The 24,529-nt window shown below is 40.7% G+C and overlaps 1 protein-coding gene across 1 annotated transcript in view; it reads left to right on the top strand.

Annotated features, from left to right (window-relative positions):
- Positions 1-24,529, top strand: part of PIP4K2A (phosphatidylinositol-5-phosphate 4-kinase type 2 alpha) — a 170,379-nt gene that overhangs the window by 123,890 nt on the left and 21,960 nt on the right. Inside the window, exons 5-6 of the mRNA XM_063099403.1 lie at positions 12,059-12,205; positions 17,351-17,389. Coding sequence (XP_062955473.1) covers positions 12,059-12,205; positions 17,351-17,389 — 186 coding nt within the window. The remainder of the gene's footprint in view (positions 1-12,058; positions 12,206-17,350; positions 17,390-24,529) is intronic.

The raw sequence follows: 24,529 nt of genomic DNA, 5'->3' as shown, positions 1-24,529 counted from the left end.
TATCAGTTTTGTAAGTTTGCCTGAACTTTGGGAATTTGGAAGAATTTTAAGTGTGAATTCTGTATAAATCATCCAACGTAAGCCTTGACACTAAGCCTTGACTCCTGTTTAGTGGCACATCGATACTACTATGGTCACGAGTCTTCTCTACCTCTTTTTCCACCTAACGTGCAGAAAATGAGAAAGCAAACAGTGCTGCAGTTTACATAATGCAGGAAGAGCTCTAAAACACGTAAGCTGTGGCTCATTCCAAATTCGCCCCCAAGTTAACCCCATGTGACAGCGGCTTTTATAAGATTAACATCCTTAGACAATTATTTTGCGGTACCCCCTTTTTCTCCTTTCATGGCTGACATTTACCATCCTTTGTCCTGCTTTTTTCTTGTGTAATGTTCTTCGTTTATCATGGCCATCATGAGAAAAATCTTGGGCTTCTCTTTCATCATAAATCATGCTGGATCTTTTTCTGCTTTGAAAATCCACAATTTTCATATTTTGAACACCTGGGGGTGTCAGAATCATGGTATTAATTATAAAGATAGCAGAGAAAGTAAGCATCTATAAGAAGTATCTTGGGTTGTATCTTTCATTTGCTCCATTCATTTATTTATTCAACAGTTATTTATTAAGTTCTTTTTACATGCTAGTCCTGCTAAGTGCCAGCAATTTTACACTGAACAAAGTAGACACAGTGCTACCTTGGTGGAGATTACATTTGGCAGAGAAGCCACATTAAACTAATTGAATCCTATGTGGATGTGAAACTCAAAAGAAAGGTTGTTGACTGGGAATAATCAGGTTGGGAGTTACTGGGATACAGATAGAAATGGAAACCAAAGGGGTGGATGAGGTAGCCTACAAACAGTGTAGAAAGAGAAAATCAGAGGGCCTTCCCAGGTGAAGGCCATGAGCAAATCCCATCAGTATTGGGCCCACAGATGAGGAAGACTTGGCCAAAGAGTAGAAAAAGCAAGGACAGAGTGGAAGGATGAAAAACAGGAGAACATGGCATTTCAGAAACCAAGAGAAGAGCATCGGTCAGGAAAAACCCTGGACCATAGTGTCCTGTGCACAGAGGGTTCAACTGAGAGAAAGGCTGAGAAGCATCTGTCAGATTTAAGCACTCAGGGGTCATGGATGATCTTAGAACAGTTTCATGGAAGAGTTAGGAGGGCAAAATTCAGAGTGGCATGAGTTACAGAATGGATGAGTGGTAAGGAGGAACTAAAGACAAGGGTGGACAGCTCTTTCAAGAAGTTAGTCGAGAGAGAGAGACTATAGATGGGGAAAGATGTGGGGTGAAAGAAGGGATTGTGTTTATTTTTACTTTTTACTTTAAAATTTTTCAAACATACAGAAAATTCATAGTATATACCCATCACTTAGATTTAACAATTTTTAACATTTTACCATGTTTGCATCTTTTATCTTTTTACTGAAGTATTGTAAAGTAAATTATAGACACATTTCCTCTCTAAACGCTTTATTGATTGATTGTTTGGCAGCTGGCCAGTAAGGGGATCTGAACCTTTGACCTTGGTTTTATCAACACTGTGCTCTAACCAACTAAGCTAACCGGCCAGCCCACCATAAATACTTTAATATGCTTCTCTGAAATATAAGGGCTTCTCATGCTAACAAAATTGAAAATTCCTTTTTTTTCCTCTTTTTTTTCTTAAAACATAATTGATTTTACATATTTGTGGGGTACAGAGTTGACTATCACTACTTTTCTATAATATGTGATGATTGAATCAGGATAGTCATCATATTCATCATTATAAAACATAATCATTCTTAGCAATTTCTTGCTAACTCTCCTCACTTTCCCACCTCTAGTAACCAGAGCTCTGTTCTCTCCTCCTGAAAGGTAAACGTGTTATTGTGATTGTTCGTTCTTTTCTTTCTTTATTTTTTTAGCTCCTACTTATGAGTGAGGACATGCGGTATTTCTCTTCCTGTGCCTGCCTTATTTCACTTAACATAATTTTCTCCAAGCTCATCCATGTTGCTGAAAATGGCAGAATTTTATTCTTTTTTATGGCTGAATAGCATTCCATTGTGTATATATACCACAATATTCTTATCCAGTCATCTATTGATGGACATTTAGCTTGGTTCTGTAACTTGGCTATTGTAAATAGAGCTGTGATAAACATGGGAATATAGATATCCCTTTGACATGATGATTTCCATTCCTTTAGGTAGATACCCAGAGTGGAATTGATGAATCAGAAGGCAGTTCTATCTGTAGTTGTTTGAGAAACCCGCATACTGTTTTCCATAATGGCTTTACTAACTTATAGTCCCACCAACAGTGTAGTAGGGTTCCCCTTTCTCCACATCCTCATTAGCATTTATTATTCTGTGTCTTTTTAGTAATAGCCAGTTTAACTCTAGGCAAGATAGAGGTGCCTAGTTTTATTCTACTGCACATGGATACCCAGTTTTCCCAGTGCCATTTGCTGAAGAGACTGTTCTTTCTCCAATGTATGTCCTTGGTGCCTTTGTTGAAGATCAGTTGGCTATTTCTGGGTTCTCTATTGTGTTCCATCAGTCTGTGTGTCTGTTTTTATGCCAGGACCAAGCTGTTTTGGTTACTATGGCTTTGTAGTATAATTTAAAGTCAGGTAATGTAATGCCTCTGGCTTTATTTATTTTTTTTGCTCCGAATTGCTTTGGCTCTTTGGGGTCTTTTGTTACATGAATGTTAGGATTTTTTTTCCATTTCTGTGAAGAATGTCATTGGTACTTTGGCGGGGATTGCATTAAATCTGTAGATTGCTTTGGGCACTATGGACATTTTCACATTAATTCGTCCAATCCATGAATACGAAATGTCTTTCCATCTTTTGGTGTCCTCTTTAATTTCTTTCAGCAGTGTTTTGCAGTTCTCATTGTAGAGATCTTTTACCCCTTTGGTTTAATTTGTTCCTAGGTATTTTATATTTTTGGTAGCTATTGTAAATAGGCTTGCTTTCTTGATTTCTTTTTCTGCTAGTTTGTTGTTGGTGTATAAAAATGCTACTGATTTTGTGTATTGATTTTGTATTGTGGAACTTTACTGAATTTGTTTATCATGTCTAAGAGTTTTTTGATAGAGTCATTAGGTTTTTCTATATGTAGGGTCATGGCATCTCCAAACAGGGACACTCTGACTTTGTCTTTTCCAGTTTGGATGCCCTTTATTCATTCTCTTGCCTGATTGCTCTGGCTAGTACTTCCAATACTTGTGTGTTAAAGAGGAGTGGTAATAGTGGGTATCCTTGTTCCTGTTCTTAAGGGAAAAGCTTTCAGCTTTTTCCCATTCAGGATGGTGTTGGTGGTGGGTTTTTCATATATGGCTTTTATTGTTTTGAGATATTTTCCTTCTACAACTAATTTGCTGAGAGTCTTTATCATAAAGGGATGTCGAATTTTGTCAAATGCTTTTTCTACTTCTATTCAGATGATCATATGGCTTTTGTCCTTGATTTTGTTGATGTGTGGTGAATTACATTTATCAATTTGCATATGTTGAACCATCCTTGCATCCCTGGGATGAATCTCACTTGATCATGATGTATAATCTTTTTGATCTTCTATTATATTCTGTTTGCTAATATTTTGTTGAGGATTTTTACATCCATGTTTATCAAGGATATTGTCCTGTAGTTTTATTTTTTTGTTGTATTTTTGTCTGATTTTGGTATCAGGGTGATGCATAGAATGAGTTTGGAACAATGGCCTCTGTTTCAATTTTTTGGAGTAGTTTGGATAGAATTGGTACTAATTCCTCTTTAAATGTTGGGTAGAATTCAGCAGTAAAGCCATCCACTCCTGGGCTTTTCTTTGTTGGGAGACTGTTGATTACTGCTTCAATCTCATTGTTCACTATTGCTTTGTTCAGGTTTTCTGTTTCTTCTTGGTTCTGTCTTGGTAGTTTGTATGTATCCAGAAATTTATCCATTTCCTTCAGGTTTTCAAATTTCTTGGCATATAGTTGTTCATGATAGTCTCTAATGATTTTTTGTAATTTCTGTGGTATGAGTTATAATGTCTCCTCTCCTTTTTTTAGTTAATCTGGCTAATGGTTTATGTGGTCTCTGTTTCATTTAGTTCTGCTCTGATCTTAATTATTTCTTTCTGTCTTCTGATTTGGGGGTTGGATTGTTCTTGTTTTTCTAGTTCTTTGAAGTGTATTGTTAGGTGGTTTATTTTGATTTTTTCTGTTCTTTTGATATAAGCATTTATTGTAATAAACTTCCCTTTTAGTGCTGCTTTTGCAGTGTCCCATAGGTTTTGGTATGATGTATCTATTCCATTAGTTTCAAGAAATTTTTTGATTTCCTGTTTAATTTCTTCTTTGATACATAGGTTTCTCAGGAGCATGTTGTTTAATTTCCACATATTTGTATAGTTTTCACAATTTTGCTTGTTAGTAATTTTTAATTTTAATCCATTGCAGTCTGAAAAGATACTTGAAATGATTTCAGTTTTTTAAAATTTGTTGGACTTAATTAGTGACCTTTCATGTTGTCTGTCCTGGAGAATGTTCAATGAGTTGATAAGAAGAATGTATATTCTGTAGTTATTGGATGAAATGATCTGTAGATGTCTGCCAAGTCCGGCTGGTCTAAGGTATAGTTTAAATCCTGTGTTTTTCTGTTGATTTGTTGCCTAAGTGATCTGTCCAATGCTGAGAGAGCCATTTTGTGGTCCCCTATCTCTCTCTGTAGTCTAGTAGTGTTTGCTTTATATATCTGGGTGCTCTGATGATGGGTCTGTATATATTTATGATTGTTATATCCTCTTGCTGTATAGATCTTTTATCATTACATAATGACCTTCCTTGTCTCTTTTTATAGTTTTTGATTTAAAGTCTATTTTATCTGATATTAGAATAGCTATTCCTGCTCATTTTGGTCTCCATTTGTATGGTATATCTTTTTCCATCTCTTTACTATTAGTCTGTGTGAGTCTTTATAGGTGAGGTGAGTTTCTTGTAGACAGCATATAGTTGGGTCTACTTTATTAATCCATTCAGCCAGTCTATGTTTTTTCAGTGGGGAATTCAGTCCATTTACATTTACAGACATATTGACAGGTATTGTCTTACTCCTGGCATTTTATTGATTTTTGTATGGTTATTTTAAATATCTTTTGTTCCTTTCTTCCCCTTTTATTTTTTGTCTTTGGTGTTTCCTGGTTTCTTTGAGGTGGTGAAATATAGTCTCTTTCTCTTTTTCATTTGCATATTTGCTCTACCAGTAGATTTTATTCTTTCTCATGTATTCATGGTGGTGATCATCATTTTGGGGGTTCCAGATGCAGAAGTCCCTTGAGGATTTCTTATAGGGCTGGTCATGTGGGGGAACTCCTGCAGTTTTTTTTGTCCATCTATTTCTCCTTCATTTCTAAAGGATAGCTTTACTGGGTATAGTATTCTTGGCTGGCAGTTTTTTTCTTTTAGCATTTTAACTATATCATCTTCTTCTCTCCTGGCCTGTAAGGTTTCTGCTGAAAAAAAAATCTGCTGTTACTCTGATGGGGCCTCCCTTATTGGTGACTTGAAGCTTTTCCCTTGCTGTTTTTAGGGTTCTCTACCTGTCTTTGACTTTTGAGAGTTTGACAACAGTGTGTCTCGGCAAGGACCTTTTTGTATTGAATCTGACTGGTGATCTTTGAGTCTCTTGTATCTGGAGCTCCATCCATATCTCTCCCAATACCTGGGCTATTATTTCGTTGGATAGGTTCTCAATGCCTTTTCCTTTCTCTTTCTCTCCGGAAAACCATAATTTGGATGTTTGGATGCTTAAGGTAGTCTGACAGCTCTCGTAAGTTTTCCTTATATTTAATTTTTTTTTTTTTTTTTTTTTTTTTGGTCCACCTGGGTTATTTCAAAAAGCCTGTATTCAAAGTCAGAAGTCCATCTGCTTGCTCTAGTCTGTTGCTTAAGCTCTCAGTGGTATTTATTAATTCGTTGAATGAATACTTCACTTCCATGAATTTTGCTATGTTCTTTTTTAAGGTATTTATCTCTTCATAAAGTACCTCCTTCAGATCCTGGATTCTTTTTTTTTTTTTAATTTCATTGTGTCATCTATCAGGGTTTCCTTGCATCTCATTGAATTTCCTTAAGATTGTTGCTTGAAATTCCTTTTAAGTCATTTCATAGGTTTCTTGTCATTTGGGGTCTGGTACTAGAGAATCATTTTATTCCTTTAGGGGTGGTTTGTGGGTTTGTTGTTGTTGTTGTTTTGTATTTCTAGTATCCCTACATTGTTTGGGCATCTGATTAAGCATTTGCTTCTAATACTCAGGAATGGCTTTTGAGGAGAGAGACTCCCTCCCATAGATGTGTTTTATATTGATCATTGGGTAGGGTGTTTTAGTTTTGTTTCCGAGTAGACACAGCTGTGTAGTCTCTGTGTGGTTACTTCAACTATATTCAACACTGGAGTTGTCTACGAGTGCCTCCATGGCCTAGGTGCTGGGGTACTCAGTAGTTCCTTGCTGAAGTGATAGGCAGTGGGTTGGGTCATCAAATTCAGGGGTGAGATCTTGGGTTCTTGGGAGAAGTGCCTGAATTCCCTGTCACTCCTTGGCTGAGGTGGATGACCCTAAGTGGCCTCCCAGGCATCCCAGCTAGTGTCCCTTGACCCTGATAGGTCCTCCGTTTAAATGGATGATTCTGGGTGGGGTTCCTGGGGGTTGGAATTAGGAACTTAGGCTTTGAGGGGTTAATGGGGTGCTCAGCAGCCCCTCAGCTGGAGTGCGTAACTCAGTGTTTTCACTGGGGCTCTGGGAAGAGCACTGTACTCCCACGGGAGGCATTGAGGTATTCTGTAGCTTCACTGTTGAAGGAGGCAAAACTAAGTGGGGTCACTGGATTTGTGTGTGGGGCCATGTACTGTCAGAAGGGACACTGGGATGGTCTGCAGCACCACTATTGAAGTTTTGGGTGGGAACCTTTGCCCCCGAGGAGGATGCTGGGTCCCTCTAGCTGTTCAGCTGGAGTGGCCACTATAGGTGAGACTGCTGCAGTTGTGGACAGGCCCATGTCACCCTAAAATCATTATTGGAGCACTCTGGATCGCCTCAGCTTGGGTGGGTTGTCCTCTATGAGGTCACTAGGGCTGTGGGTGGGCTGCTATCCCACCAAGAGAGATGCCAGATCCCTCTGAAGCTCCCTTGCTGGGGCGGGCACCCCAGGGTGAGCTCACTGGTGCTGTACGCCTGTGTCTGTACCCAAGTGAGGCATATGAGTCCTCCAGTACCTCTTTGTGGCTGCACGAATTACAAAGCTACCTCACTAAAGAAGGTGAGGTTGCCAGCAGTGGCTCAGTGGCCCTGTTAGGCAGTTTTCTGACTCTGTAGTGTGCACACTGACCCCCACCATCCTGAGGTTGGCACCCTTGCTGTACTTACTGGGCCACCTATTCCCAGGGTGCAGGAAACCATGTGGACATACGTATGGGCAACCCAGTGCAATGATGTGGCCACAGCGGAGTGAACCACCACAGGGGCCAGAGAGAAATGGTCTGGGGTTTTGGGGATGATCTCAAATCTATGCTACAGAAGCCTGCGGCCCCGGGGGTGGGGGAGGTTTAGCATGTGCCCCTCCCTGAGTCAGTTCAGTCAAGTGTGTGGCCAAGAGTTCCCAGCACCAGGGCATGGCTACAGAGGCAACCCCAGAGAGAGGCATGTGGGGTTCTCCCCCTCCTCACGGTTATAAGTATTGTACATACATCCCACCAGTGTAGGCAAGGTCGCCAGGCATGGGCACCAGACCTGAACAAGGTGCTTTCTAGTTCTGGAGGGTCCATGTACTGACCCCTTCCATCCTGAGGGTGGCACCCTCGCTGCACTAGACTGTTCCCAGGGCACAGGGCCATAGCCAAGGGTCAATCCCAGTCCTAAGCTCACCGCAGCAGTCAGGGTCCCAAGGGTGGGAGCAGCTCCACATTGAGTCCCTCCCCAGGCCAGCACAGCCACATGTGATCACAACAGTTCCCAGTACCGAGCGCATGACATCAAGGGGCAGCACAGACCTCACTTTCCCGCAGGCAAAAACTCATCCTGAATCCCCACCACTACAGGTTAGGGAATGGGCGATGATGGCCGAGAATTTTTCCATTCTCTTTGTGGCTGTCCTGAGTTTCTACACTCACCAGCATCTCCGCGGTTCCCTTGCTGTGTTCCAGCTCCCTCCTTTCATTTTTCTCCTTCAGGGGTCACTGCGTATTGGATTCATTCTCCGTCCTTGCGAGACAGTCAAGCAATGTCTCCTTCTAGTCTGCCATCTTGCTCCACTCCTTAGAAAATTAATTATTTAATATCACAAGACATCTAGCGAGTGGCATATTCCATGCCCCCAATTACCTCAAAATGTTTGTTCAGGCCAAGATCCAGTCACTTCCAGAAAATGTGTCTGATTGTTGTGTCTCTGCAGTTGAGGGAGTGTTTTGTTTTTTGTTTTTGTTTGTTTCATGAGAGAAACTTCAGCACATTTAAACATTGTTGAGATGCTGCCAGTGGAGAGAGAGAGATCGAGAATCCTGGACTGAGAGGGGATGATGGCTGAGAACCCAGCAAGATAGGTTCCAGGAGGAATGGAGAGCTGGGTCTTAGAAGGAGCCCCATCTTCTCCCCTCACCCTGACCATGGGGCAGTTTGGGGGAACTTCCATGCAAGTGCTGGGAGATTTGGCAGAGGAAGTCGAGGCCATTCCCTTCCAGATGGTTCCTCTTTTTCCCTGTGCTGTTGAATGTGTTGCATGTGGACGAGAACCAAGTCTCTTTTTCCCTGCTGTACAGTCAGCACCCCTCACAGTATAATGGATGCTCAATAAGTATCTTTTAAGTGAATCCGTGAATGAATATTGAGAGTGATGAGGGTTTTGAGGTTTAAGGGAAGTGGAGAAGGTTCAAATTATTGAGAACACTGCTGTACTACTCCTTTTTATGAATCAAGCTCTGCTCTAAGAACTTTATAATTAATTTAATCATCACAAAACCACCATGTATTAAGTGTTATTATTATTTCTATTTTCCAAATGCAGATACAGAGAGGTTGAGTAACTCTCACAACATTACACAGTTAGTGAATGTAGAGCCTGACCCTGAAGGTTCTAGCACCTGAATAGTCTGAATCATTCCAAGAGCCCAGCTAAAGCTGTGGCCATGAATTTACACCTGGTTCAGGGATTAGCTCTAGCAGTGTGTGTGTAGGAGTTCTTGTAGATGTGCCTGCTGGTGTTAAGAGTTTGGGCACAGGCTTTCCTGGGTCAGCTGGTGAAGAATCTAAGAAGATTGACATTCAGGCATCTTTGTGTCACACCTACATACCGCAGCACATCATGCTAGAGTCCAGTGGTCCCAGCCCTGTTGTTCACAGACCCAGTTAAAAGTTCCTCTACTGAAATGCAACAGAGTGTCCTTTCCCCATGTCCCCAGCCAAAGGTTTGTTTAATGCATAGAATTTTCTCTTCTGTGAAATTTTAACCCATAAATGCTTTCTAAACATTTGGCACCAACTGCAGCTTGGCAATACTGAAATCTAGTAGATATGCTCTAATATGATTTGTGGTTTTGTACATCCTTATATACTCAGGAGTTTGAAGTTTATTAATCTCTGTTTTTCAAGATGTTTATCAAAGAGCCCCGTAGATGAGCCGTACCTTTGAGAATGGCTGCACATAGGCACTTGCTGCTGGAGAAGATCAAACTTGGGCAATTTTTTCTGTGTGGTAACTTATCTAATCTTAAAGGGAGGGGAGATGTAAAATGTAATCTGTATAGGTGTTTTTCCCTGGGGGAGAAAAAAAAAAAAAGCTTGTCAGTGATTTCCCATTTAATATCCAAAAGGTTTCTTTAACATATTCATCAACATGGGCAATGATTGGTATCCTCTATGAGCCATGGCTCTCTGTGGCTTTGCACAAAGATTTTGATCAAAGAGACATTTTCTAATGACAGGACTTCTTAAAGACAGTCCATGATGAGAATAATCTGAGCAGAACAGCACGGAGAGGGGCTGAGACAAACTGAACCTGGTGTGTGTCCCAGGGCAGTAATCATGTCTTCTGTGGCTCATAAATAACCACCGCAGAGTATCCTCAAAGTAGACCCCAGTACATGTAACCCCAGTACATGTCAAGTCAGTTGGGAACACAAAACAGATAGACGTAACATGACAGTTTCTTAACAGAGATTGGAATGAAAATTATGATTAATTATCATTCTCAACTGCAGTTGGAGGAAGAGTACAGTGCAGGACACGGCATTATGTGAAGTATTTTGACATATTATCTGTAATCCTCACAACCACCTTTGAGGTAGGAATTATGATGCCTGTTTTCTGGAAAAATGAAAGTAAAATGCAGGGTGAGTTAGTAACTTGTCCAAAATCCCATAGCTAGTAAGTGGAGGCACCAGGAAGCTTAGGCACATTTTTCTGGCTCTCAAAGCTACACTTAGACAAGACAGACCTGCTGTCTCCATGTTTTAAGGCCTATCCACCACCTTTCTTTAGTGGTGAGAAACAACAACCCTTTTTATTTCTGTAGATCAGAAGTAAGAAATTTTCTTTGCAACCAAGGGCTGTGTACCACCTGTTTTGCATTAGCCGAACTCATTAATTTATTTTAGTTTGTAAGGACAGAAATAAAAAATGTTCCACTCATCTGATTTCACATAACAAGTTTAGGTAAAACTCTATTCAGAAATTATATCAAATTAAAATATATAGCTCAATTATTGTCAGTTGGAAAAAAAGGGCAGAAGCATCTTTAAAATTTGCCAAAACTTTGGGTGGAAAAAATCAAACTCAGATACTGAAGCTGTTCACCTTTTCTTCAGTGATAAAAGCAAATGGCATTAAAATTCCTAACATGGTTAAATAGTACTAGTTGATTATTAACAGTGTTTGCCGTTAAAAAGTTTGAAAGGACATTCTAATTACTTTCTTGTGTTTATAACATGCTCATTGTAAACGAAAGAAAAATTGAGCAGTATAGTTTTTTTTAAAAAAAAAGAAAAATCAAAATTACCCAAAATTCCACCGTTATCATTTGGTGTGCATCCTCCAGACATTTCTGTGCGAATATGCACAATGTGTACAGTGTTTACAATATTGGAATCATACTAGTCATGCTGTTTATTATCCTAGAGATTTCACACATGTGTCATAGAATAAGAGAGCTTTTCGAGATCTTCTTTCCCCTTCATTTTAAAGAAAGGAAGGAAAACCTACATTTCCTTTGGGAAGTGCAGTGGGACCCCTGTTTTATAAAGGTCTGCTTTCAGGGAAAAGTAGCTCCATCTTGTGGCCCTTTGGAGTATGGTCATTAAGACTTCAGAAGTCACGTGTTTTTGCAGCTCTCATTGGAAATGGTGTAAGCCCTGGGATTTGTCCAGTGGACTTGATGGAAACCAGCACGGGGCCAGAGAATCCCTGTCTGTCTGTAGAGAAGGGGCAAGTGCTCTGTAGTCACAGGGGCCCCCCTTCATGTCCCTGCTCTTGTGTGAGTAGCTTAGATCTAGACAAAGTCTCAACTAGAAACAGAAAAACTAGGACCAGAGCCCAACCCTCCCAGCTTCTAACATGGGCTGTCTCCTCAATTTCCTCTTTAATCTCGACTTTAACACTGTTAAAGAAGCTGCTCTTACTGGCTAAGTTGCTCTGCCTCAGTCTCATAAATTCATCCTCTGGGCTTCCAGAGTGGAAGGTGGAGACCCGAGGTAGGTGTAATTTCACAAGGAATTTCAGAAAGGATCATTCACCTGTCCTCTTGTCCTGCACTATTACATCCAAGTTTTAACTTTACAAAATAGTTTGCAATCTTAGAAAAAATATCTCTTTGGAGATAAAATTGAATTTTCTTATCTGTGTATACATGGTGAGCCCATATCTGATTGGTAATCCATACGAACGTGTCATTTTCTGTAAGTAGGACCTTTTGTGGGTAAAGGTTTTCACTTCATATAAACACCATAAGCAGAAAAGTTGTATTTTCCATCTAAACAAGCACCTTTTGATTGGATTTTTTTCCCCTTTTTCTTTCTCTCTTATGCAGTATATAGTGGAATGTCACGGGATCACCCTTCTCCCCCAATTCTTGGGCATGTACCGGCTTAATGTCGACGGAGTTGAAATATATGTGATTGTTACAAGGAATGTGTTCAGCCACCGTTTGTCTGTATATAGGAAATATGACTTAAAGGTAAGATTGACTTAATTAATTTTTTTGTTACATAACTCAAGCTTACTCATCCACATTATAAAATACAATTAATCATACAAAATGCTTAGGAGGCACTCAGAGCTTAAAGCTACCTAAGGCAACTAGCCGTGTATTCGTTCATGTTGAGCAATCAGGGCTTGCTGGCTTTTCCAAAAGACACTTGTTCATATTAGAAATATCATGTATATTTCTATACACCAGCTACATACCAAGCACTGTTCTAGGTGCTAGGAATAATTTTATGAACAAAACAAACCAAACCTGCACCAAGGAGCTGACGTTCTGGTGGGTAAAGACAGACAATAAGTAAAAGTAATAAGTAAGTGATATAGTATATTAGGAAGTGATAAGTGCTATACTTAGAAATAAAAACAGAGAGGGGTACAGTTTTAAATATGGTGTCAAGGAAGATTTCCCTGAGAAGATGACATTGGAGGAGACCTGAAGGAGATGAGGAAATGAGCTGAGGGAAGAATGATCCAGGAAAAGGGAACACTAAGTACAGAGCCCCTGAGACAGGAGGGAGAAGGGGACCCTGGAAATTCTGAGAGTGGAGTGACATGATCTGACTTCTAGCATCAATGACTCAGGGGAAGAATGTCCAAGATAGGAGCTGGCAAACTATGACCTCCCTGCATTCCAAATGCAACTTGGGGTCCATTCTTGTAAATAAAGCTTTATTTGGAATACTGCTATGCCGATTGTTTCTGCATTGTCTGTGGCTGCTTTTGCACTATTAACAGTAGAGTTCAGTAATTACCGCAGAGACCATTATGGGCCACAAGCCTGAAACATTTATGCTGTGACCCTTTCAGAAAAAATCTGGTCTACATCAGTTGGTTTCAAGTTTTTGGGTCTCAGAACCCTTTTCCACTCTTAAAAGATGACCCCAAAAAGGTTTTGCTTATATAGGTTGTATCCGTGGATATTTATAATATTAGAAATTAATATGATAAATATTAAAATACTTACTTTAATTTATTTACAATAATGATAAAACCATACTTTAACATATTTCTATGAAAATGACTATATTTTCCAAAAGCAAAAATTAGACAAGTGGCATTGTTTTACATTTTTGCAAAACTCTGCCATGTCTGACTTAATGGAGACAGTTGGAACATCACATCTGATTCTTCTGTCAGTCTCTTACAGTGTTATTTGATTGAAGTACATGAAGAAAATCTGACTTCACACAAATAAGTAGTTAGAAAGGAGGAGGAGGATGTTTTAATAACTTTTTCAGATAATCGTAGATATTCTTCTTTGATACTACACCAAAACTTGACAAGAGGTCATTTCTCAAAGCTTTGTTACATTGTGGAATCTGAAATCACATCAGTGAACTTTTTGTACTCTTTTCATTAAAGTCCATTGGTCTGTTTGCATGATTTTATGAAGTCATTTGGGACATATTGGTTTACCGACTTACGTGACTCTTCCAAATATCGATACTTTTCATTATACAGCATCAAAAAGTCACATTTACATCACTACCAACCTCATCAGAAAAGTCTTTTATGTAGTAGAAAGCTGTCACACTCAAAGTAGTGGATATAAGTGTTTTAGAATTCTGATTTTCCCTTAAAATCTCAAATTTTATCATCAGCAACAAGTCAGTTCTGTGTGAAATGACAGCACACAGCCTCCCTGCACACAGCTGAGCCCAGCAGCTTTGTACCTTTTTGAGCAAATACCTGCCACATGCCTAGATCTAAATAAACATATTGTCAGTTGTTCATTCAAGTAAAAATGTTGTTTCATGATTCAGCCCATAACTCAAAACATCGCAGAAGTGGTTCTTAAGAAACCATGCCTTCTTCGTAAACAGAAGAGGTTTAGGTGTACTTCCTACACAGGATTTGGAAAAGGTGTGAAGATGTGTGCTCTGGGGTCAAGATTTGATCAAATTAATTTTATTGCTTCATCAAGCAATAAACAAAGCATTTATTGCTTTGGTTGTTTACTAGTTGCCTGCTTGTACGAGGCACTGTCTCAGGCTTCAGCAACTTGCACTCAGTTAACAAGTCACAACAGCAGGCTCTCTGGCTTCAGAGGCCACTCTGAAATGATGCTCAGTCTCTTAAATGATGCTAGGATTTAGGGGGTTTACTTTTATTTGTAACCACAAATACTACAAAGACCCTTTGGTGCCACTGCTTGATTTGTGCTGAGCCGCCAACAATATTCCCCACCATTGTTTTTGCAATAGGCATGTGAATATCAAGATTGTGGAAAAGGCAAATATCGTCTCAGTATTATTATAAAAATAGTTTTGAGTTTGCAGACCTCCACAAGGGCCCTAGGACCCTAGGGTTCTGAACCACACTTTGAGAAATGCCCAGGCTTGTCTCCTAACTTATGAAGTCCAGAGACACTGGATCAGTTTCTCAAACATAGCATCACTGTGTCCTCCTCCAAGTCCCAGCTCAAGCCATTGTGTTCCTCTGGAATTGTCCCCAGGGAAATCCTCACCACCCTCTGGGCTCTCACCAGCACCGGCTCTTCCTGGAGCCTCTGCTGTGCTGCTGCTCAGTGCACTCTGTTGTGTATTTCAGGACTCTGTGTGCTGGTCTGACTCTCCCATGTGAGAAAGCCAGAGTAACCTGTGAAGACACATGTCTGGGTTTTGTGGCTTGTTAGCCATGTACAAATTGCTGAATCTCTGAGCCTCAGTTGCTTCATCTGTTAAAACAGGAATAATTTTACCTATGATTGCAGGGTTTTTGTGAGGATTAAATGAGATACAAATTGTCATATGCAGCATAAGACATAGCATGTGGGAGGTGGTCTGTGAACTTTGATTGTCTCATCTGTTCTGCTAGTGTGCCGGTGCCTTATGGGCAAGTATTTTGTTCTATTTACTTTTTTTGTCTCCCAGAAATGCCCAAGATCGTACCTCATATAAGTAGGCATCTGGTAAATATATCTTGATGTAAATTAGAATCTTTTATTTTTTGGCGGCTTGGCCAGTATGGGGATCTGAGCCCTTGACCTTGGTGGTAATCAGCACCATGCTGTAACCAAGTGAGCTAACTAGCCAGCCCTTGATGTAAATTACATTTGTAGATAGAATATTATTGTTTTAATTTGGGTTGCATTTCATAATTTCATCTCCCTTTTTAGTTCGTAGAATAAATAAGTTCTGTTCTTGTTAGTGCTTTCAGTTGTGATAGAATCTGTACATTTGGCATCATTTCACGGCTCAAACTCTTGGCCTAAACTTACTAACTTTACTTTTCTATTTTTGTTTTAAATTTTTATTCTGAATTAATTTAAATTTGGAAGAGTTTTTTCCTCCAGATTAATGATCTGCATTACACAGAGATGTAGCTTCCCTGAGAATCAGAAGCAGGGTGAATTACATTGTAGGTGGGAAAGTGCACACACAAACCAACAGCTTGATTCAGGATACAAAGTAGAATAAATAAATAAATAGCTTCTTCCTCTGCTCAATAGCATAAGCAGTGCTCATGTATTACAAATGGCCTATTTTTGTTTTTGTTTTTGTAATTTGGGAACATTCTTTGTTAGGAATCAGTGTGTAGAGGAAGGTGTTTGTGGCCCATATTCAGGAATCCCTAAAGGAAGGAAAGTAGACCACTACAAGTGACAGTTGCTGGGCTCAGCTGTGCAGAATAGGACACGCTGCCCTCGTGCAGTGGGTCCTCAGGGTTTCCTGCACGAATGATGCCCATGGTTCATCTTCTTTTGGTGTGTCACCTTTGTGCTCCTCCAACTTGGTCCCCAAGAAACATTGAGCATTTTCCCAGGGCCAGAGTAGGGTCTCTCACACTCTCCAATTCTGGGGTTGCTAGCACCAGAGGAATGGAAAACTGACCCTGGCAGGACTCACAGCCTGGTCTTGGCTCCCTTCCCACCACCAGGAGTCTCTTCAGTCTGAGTTTCTGCATCCAAGAATTCCAAGCAGCACACATCCTATTCAGTGCCTGAGGTGCTTGAATGAAAGCTGGTAGTAATGTAAAAATTTTGATTTCTCTGTGAATGGTCAGTCTAGAAGCTGCTTTCACTTTTCCCACATGAAATAAAAGGTTTTTTTTGTTGATTGACTAACTCAGGTATTCTAGGGCAATAAATGTCTCTTTGAGAGGCAGTCAAGTAAGCAGATAGCTCTGCTGACCTAGTAGTGGTTTTAGTATCCAGTGCTGGAGGGGAAGGGACATCCGTAAATTCATCTGTGATCCTTTTCCAACCATTTATTCAGTAAACACCAAGCATCTGCTGCGAATAAGACACCATGATCGTGATTGTCACTGAGGAGCACAAAGAAGAGTCATTGTTGCATTAACATATTTAGGAATTCCCCGGATCATTTGTTTCCCAGCTTTTCTTTTGAATTAAAATCTTCCACAAACAAAGGAAAGTTTCTCTGCTTGAACTCTACCCCAAAGCCTCCCTGTCAGCATCTGAGGGTGGTCTCAGGTCATCTTGGACAACCCAGAGCTCTGAGGCACAGTTTTGAAAATCTTTGGGTAGAGTAGGAACTGCTGAGATCAAGGACTGGGTTTTCCTCCACTTTGTACATTTGTGCTCAGCATAGGGCCTGGCACAAAAGAGGTGCGAGTCCATGTGTGTCTTTGAAGGAATCTCTAAAGTAAAAGGGTCAGGAAGTGCCCACACGGGACTGGTGTGTTCATCGGTAACTGTAAAATGGGGAAGAAACAATAAGTGTTGCAGAAAAGGCACTCAGAGGGCCAGGACCTGCCCGCCTCTGGAAGCCACAACATGGGAAAAGAGGCATTTAGTGCCTGATGGTCACTGTGGCCATTCGATGGCCCACTTCCCCTTTGAAGGTAACAAGACCAACAACTTCTGGCAGTTGATACAGGAAGGTGTGGTTTTGACCCAGTGTTTAATAAGTCAAGTCAGGTTTACTGATTTCTGGCAGGTGAACAAGAACCAGAAAGACAGGACAGGTGAGCAGGTGGAGAGGAGTGGACAAGAACACCTGGGGGGTGGACACCACCCGGGCAAAGGGCCGTGTTCAGGAGGGCTCCAGCAGACACTCTATTTCTATGCTCTACCCAGGACCACTTTCAGATTTTATGCATGTGAAACCGATGCCTCGCGTATGCACGTTTTTATTATTTCTTTGTGTTTCAGGGCTCTACAGTGGCTAGAGAAGCTAGTGACAAAGAAAAGGTAAGTACCTCGACGTGTTCCCCGCCGTTACCCGGCACACGCTTGATCAGCACCTCTCATGTTTTTCTTTCTCTCTCGTCTCCCACCGCTGAGATTCTTCCCGTTTCCCCTTCCTCTGCCCCCACGAGAAACACAGGACTGAACGGAGGAGTGTTCTATTTCCCTCCTCTTCTTCAGGTTGCTGAATAACGAAGTAGTTATTAGTTGTAAGCGTGGTTGAAAGAAACATTTCACAGGCAAAATGCTCCTGAAAGCACAGCTGCCTGTGCAGTAAACTTCTGATCCCAAATGGCAGTGACAGCTCAGAATGCTCAACTGCGGGTCAGGGAACAGGGTCCTAACACTACTTTACCACTGACTAGCCAGATGTGACCTTCAACAAGTTTGTTTGCCCCTCTAAGTCTGTCGTCTCATCTGTGACATGTTGGCTTGGATGAGCTTCAACTCCTTTCAAACTATGAAATATTAAGATATGATTATTTTTTGCTTAAAAAATTAGGGATGAAGAGACCACATCTTTTTATCTCTTCCTGACTCGTTGGATGTTAGGAAATACTTGTATCACATATAGTTTATTTTACAAGATTATAGACAGAGTCAATTTGAAGGATGTTTGAATAAGAATTTGGGAAGTAGTCTCCTGTATGTAAATCTAAATCGATCTGTGCTTGTGTGAAAAGTACCTCCATACTCTCAGTTGTTTCTACCCGCCACCTTGGTAAGTGCCCTTTGTTGACTACAGTAGTCCTTTTCAACTGCAGGAATAAGACAGCCAGTGAATGCCTGAAAGTGCAGATAGTACCAAACCCTAGCCAGTGAACGCCAGGGTCGTCTCCATTTAAAAGAAGCACTTTGCAGCTTCTCTTTGGCATATCCAAATTGCCAGCATCACTACTCTTGCACATTGGGGTCATCATGAAGTAAAATAAGGGTGACTTGAACACAAGCACTGTGACACTGTGGCAGTCTATCTGATAACTGGGACCACTGCGGAGCCACTAACAGCGACAGCATGGGACAGCGGGACAGAGGGAGGATTCATGTCCCCCTGGTGGGAGGGAGCTGCACCATGCAGGATTTCATCCTGCTACTCAGAATGGTGCACAATTTGAAACTTATGAGTTATTTATTTCTGGACTTTTCATTGAATATTTTTGGACCATGATTAACCACAGATAACTGAAACCGCAGAAAACAAAACTGCAGATAAGGGGAGACTACTGTATTCCATTTGAAAGCTGGGCTCAAGGTTGTTTTTGTTTTTTTAAGTTCAGTTCTTTTAGGATGTTATTGCCTTTTGATTTGAATTTTACAAATATGTAAATCTACTTTATTCTTTCAGAATATTTGTGAATATCTTTATGGGTACTGTCCTAGCTTCAGGGGCTAAAATAATGAGCCACATGGACACAGGTAGCAGGAGATGCAGACATGACAGAGGAAATGACAGTGTCATGTGCTAAGTGCTTTGATGGGATGTTCAGAAGCAAGCGCCTCTGACTGAGGCTGGGCGGGGTCAGGAAGGGCTTCCTGGAGGTGGTGTTGTTTAGAAACTTGAAGGGTCGTAGCAGTTAGAGGAAGAGCAGTGGGTGCAGGGTCGCGGAGGAGCACTTGGAGCTTTGGCTGGAGGGAGACAGGAGGCCACAGAGGAGGGTCACACAGATGGAGAGGCTGAGGAAGTAGCTCAGAGAGGATGGGAGCCTGAGCTGGGACAGTGGTAGTGGACAGGTGACAGGGAGGGTTAGGAAGGAGAATCAACAGAACTCAGAGATGGAATATGGAGGTGAATGGGGCTGGGGTGTGTGTGGAGGGAGGGGGGTAAGGATGACCCCCGAGTTTCTGCTTTGGACAGGTGGGTGGTGGTAATTCCATGCACCAAAATAGGAAACAGTGGGGGGAGGAGTTTGAGATGTCAGCATGCTGCCACAACGGAGATGTCCAGCAGGTGTGAGGGGTTGCGTGGAGGGCCTCGGCTGGAAAGGGAGCTTAGGAATCCTCCCCAGAAGGATGGTCAGCAAAGACGGAGATGTAGATGAAGTCACCAGGCAGAATATATGGAGTAGAAGCAGGTTCAGATCCAGCCCAGAAGAAAATCTTCATTTCAGGGAACGTCAACAAGGACAGTGCTGCAAAGGATCAGCCAGAGACGAGACATGAGCTAGGAAAGTCTGGATCATTCACACAAATACAAGCAAACATTTAGCCAAGCATTGTAAGAAATGCCTCAGGGAACAAGGTAGATGCAGTCCCTGCCCTCATGCAACGTACACTCTAGTAATGTAACCAAAAACAGAGGAAGAGAACTTTCCAGTGTCACATGCTTCCACCAGGCCAGGTAGGGTGAGGACTGGGAATTATTCATAGGATTCATCAACCGGCAAGTCTCTGGGGACCTGGTTGTTGAGGAGGCAGGAGCAGAAGCCAGACTGCGGTGGGTGAAGAAAGGAGGAGAAAAGGAAGTGGTGGATCCTTCTTTGGCTATTTGTATTACTCCTGCACATTAGTGAATGTAGGTTTTTAAATGTCGACCCCATGTAAAACACCTTGAAGGCACCAGCTTTGGCCAAAAGAAGCAGTATCAATGACTGTCGACCTCAATGCCACTCTGAGTGAACATCTTCTGGGTGCCAGAGACCCAAGTTTAGGCTGTGAGAAGCTCAGAGGTTTCATTTTTGGGGGACTTGCTCCTAGGAGGAAATAATCTGGCTGTTGAAGGAGCCACACGTACTCTCCAGCATTGTAACAACAGGCCAGCCCCTGAGTCAGAACTGTGGACAGGGTGACATCACATGCCACATTGGTGTCTCTGTTTTTACTTCATCCCAGGTCCCTGGAGAATACCACTAGCAGCATTTTTTTCCTCTGTTCATTTTGATTTCTTCAAGTTCAGTGAACAAAGGTTTGGTCTGCTCTGATAATAACCAGTGCCAGAAGGACAGTTACAGCTAATGACATGGTTGCTGCTGAAGCCTAGATCCTAAAACAAGGACATGTTTGAAGGAAAGCCACAAGGATTTGACCTCCATGTGTCTGTTACACTTCCATTCAGTGACCTATCGTTCTCTCCACTGTTCTGCCTATACAACTTTCCAGAAACCTGTGGCATGAACTGCATTTCCCCTGCCCTCCTCCCAAAAATGTTTTGATTTGAATTTTACAAATTTGAAAATCCTTGTGGTGTACCTTCATACGTGTCCTACACCTCTTCACTGGTGTAGGTTTCTGTGAAAAGAAAGGAGAACATGGAATTTGTTTAAACAGAAACTCACTTTTCTGAGGACTCTGCCAGGATGCTTTTTCCTGTATCTAGTATGAATACGTGGCAATCATTCCTCAAAACATCTCCCATGAAGGTGGGCTCAGAAGAAGGTCAGGGATGAGAGGGACCTTGAAAGATCAGTCCCTCTGCCCCACCTTACATGGGACAGATTTGAGAGCCAGAAGTTGACGTCCCGTGCAGCATTCCACAGTTAATAGCAGAGACGGACACCTTACCTTCATCTGCGATTTTTTTTAATGCTATCTTCAATATATTTGGAATTATGAAGGTACATAATAATAACTGACATTTGTTGAGTACAAACTATATGCCAGACACTTAAATTTTGTATGAATTTGGTCTTGTAACCCTTACAACCACCAGATGAGATATAGGAGCTCTTATTACTTCCTTTGAGAAGATGAAGTTACTTAACAGACAGGTACAGTAACTTGTCCCAGTCTCACGGTTATGAAGTGACAGAGCAGCGTTTGAGCCCAGTGCTCCAGCACCCAATCGCACCTCTCTAACCACTACACCATACTGCTTTCTAAATGTTAGGGAGTTCTCTCTCCTGTCTCTTAAGGACATATTATCAGATATTCATGTTAATCCTATTAATCATGAAAATGAATAGGAAAAATTCACTACCTTGACAAAAATATGGTTTTAGAGTTAAATATGGTGCTAAAACATTTCATTCTTTTTTTAAGTAGTAAAATAACTTACTTGGTTTTATATTATGTTAGCAAAACAACTAATCTATATTTCCTCCATTTTCGAGGAGTTTGAGCATTTTTGTACATAATTTCAAATGTATGTTTTTGTACATTTTCTACTACAGTCTTTGTCACTATACCTCACTTGCATTGTGTAAACCTTAAAATTGTCTACACAGTTGCCCTGAGGAAGAATTCAGTTCCCTAGATCTCTCTCTGGGCTTGGGGTTTATGATAGCTCTACTAGAAGGGAGAGACTCCAAAAGGCTACCCTCCCTACCCTTCTATACTACAGATGCTCACTGGGAAGGGGAAATAGCTTAAGGATAAAGAATGTAAAGGTAATAAGAATCGGTAATTGAGAAGGAGAGCATACCTGCCTTGGTGATAGGGCACCTTCTCTGTCTGATACCATACTTTGTTTATAATCTGGAAACATTTATTAAGTCGTTATAAATTAAACAAAATATATTAATAGAGCAGAACTCTTAAAAACACTGGATTTTTAAGTCCTGAAAATTTGCTTTCTTTTTTCCCCTACTTTTGGGTGTTCTTTTTATGATCAGTTAGTATTTTTGACTCTTCCAAAAAGCGTGCCATTCTTTGTCTTCACAAATAAAACTATAAATGCTTTCAAAACAATCACTGGTACCTCTGGCTCAAAATCCTTGGGGAAGGCTAAAAATATTTATTTTCTACATTTTAGCATTTTATAAATGAAATCAAATGATTTACAAGAATATTATTTTCATTGCTATCATTGTATAATTATATTCCCTTCAAAATGATTTTACGGTGCAAAGAACAATTTTCATAGAGAATCTCCATTGACACGGCTTAATTAGTAATCTCAGTTCTTACTCTTCTTGGGTTTTCTTTCATTTGAGTCATTATAACTGTTTTAATTTCCCTACTTTTAACTTGTTGATGACAAGTTTTGAAACTGTCATTTCAAATATTTAGTGGTATAGGTGCAGACAAGTCCTATCCCTTAGATTTCAGCCTGACACATAATTAGTGTGATCTTCATTAGCATAATAATGAAGGCAGAACTGGAGGAAATAAGGAAGTTATATTCCAACAATAATGGAATCACTTTCATGGCAACAAGTATCAGAACATGCATGTATAGATGTCTTGAATTTTTTTTAAAAAGAGCAGAACAGGGCCTTTAAAAAAAAAAAACGTCAAATTCTGACAGCTGCTATGACTTGTTTTATTCTTTAATTCTTTCCGTTTTAATAGAAGGGCATCCATTCATGGCTCCAGCAGTTTTGCCTCCTCTAAATGAGACAGTGAAATGCGAATCTCCCTGGTGGTCGATCTTTTCACAGCTGCACTGCAATTCCAGTGTGACATCAAATTAGTAATTATAGCTGAGCGGACTGCTTTTTACAAATGACAGTCCTAGCATGCTGCCAGTGAGCAAGCGACTCAGCAGGGAATCTGGGGAAGTAAAAGAAAACATAACTGGACTCACTTGATTTCTGGGGGATTTGACCTGACTCATTTAAAAGCCCATGTTCTTGAGAGAGAGAGAGTCCTGGGGATTTATACAAATATGCGATTTTGTTCATCGTCCTGCACCGTTCTTCTCAAAATTCATGTCTGATTTTATTAGGTGAAGTAAAGCCTGTGTAATGGAGTCATAGGGTCACAATAAGAAGATTCCTTTTAACATAACCTTCTCCCTGGAACCCATTTGAAAGAAAACAGCTGCCCTGCAATTGGCATTTGTGTAACTATATTGGCAATAATCATTGTTGACACTTTGATAATGGGTTACGAAAAGCCTCCTTGTTGATTTTTACACATTGTGAATTGCGCTGGCAATTAAGTGACTGTCACCGTCTCTGACATTTTACCTATTACTGACTGAAGGTTCAGGGGAATTAATCATTAATACCTCTACATCTAAAAATACTTTCCTAAACCAGTTTCCAGCATTTCTTTTGTGATCTTTAAAATGTAACAAATTATAATTAATAACTACCTCTATCTGGTCCGTCAGGCTGCAGTTAAAGGTAGAAGGTACAAAAGCACAGCAGTGTGTCCTTCTGGAAATCTTTCTTTGCCTCTTGGTTAAAAAAGTGCTTCCTTTTCCACTGTGGGTGGATAATCAGTTAAAGGGAGATGGCAAGGTTTTTAGGCCCTCATTTCAACTAATGCTTAAACCTTCTGTAAAATTCCTTTTTCCACCAAGATGGAAGGGAATCATTTCCAATTGCCAGCCAGGGTTAAGAACTCCTATCCCGCCACCCAATGTGTAGGGAGAAGTTTCCCATCAGGGCAGAAACAGGGCTTGTTTCTCAGACTTTAAATGAAAGGCAGCACCAGCAACATCTGCTTTGTGGACCAGAGATATTTTATAAAAGGGACTTTGGGGAAAGGGCACCCGACAAGGTTAGGGAATGAGTCCCAGCCCTAGGGACACTGCCATTAATGGAAGTTTGGGGTTTGGGGATAGGTCATTTGACTTTGTCCTCAGTTGTAAGGTTAAAGGATTTGATTGTATCATGGGTCCTTACTCTTTAGTGTTTGTGAGAATCTCTTGTTTTCAATGCAGCTTTCCTGGACCCCACCCCTCCACAGATATGGTTCAGCAATATATCTCACTTGGAGAAATCCTGGGCTTGACATTTGCTAAGCTAAAATCCTGTCTGTTTTAGGTACAGGTTAAGGTGATTGTTATTACTGATGGAAAAAAACATTGTGAACCATTATATTCTATCAGCAGATGTCTAAGCAAGCCTCAAGAGCCCTACATGTAAACCATGAGGGGCGTTCTGAGAAGTGGAGTTTTTAAGCTTCAATTCATTTGAAATTTTTCCTGACTGATAAGTCTGCCATGTGAAAAAGAGAGGATCACATATAGTGTGACTTTTGTGAGCATCTTCCAGATTTTCACTCAGATGACAGCATTAAAGTCTTCAAGCTTTTTTGACTTAATTGGCTTATGGTAGTGTATAAACTCTCAATTGTCTTAGATTAATTTTTATTTCACTAAATGAACTTAGCTCAGAGCATTACAAGCACACACAGAGCAGTGCTATTAGATATAACTTTTTTAAGATAACAACTCATTTAGTTTGGTTCTAGAAAGAGTTTGGGTGGAAAGAAGGCTTCTAAAATTTAGTATGTGGCCTGAATTTAATCCAAGCA

The sequence above is a fragment of the Cynocephalus volans genome, chromosome 6 (assembly GCF_027409185.1).
Source record: "Cynocephalus volans isolate mCynVol1 chromosome 6, mCynVol1.pri, whole genome shotgun sequence".
NCBI lineage: Eukaryota > Metazoa > Chordata > Mammalia > Dermoptera > Cynocephalidae > Cynocephalus > Cynocephalus volans.
Note: the sequence above shows the minus strand (reverse complement) of the source record. Positions and strands in the feature narration are given on the sequence as shown.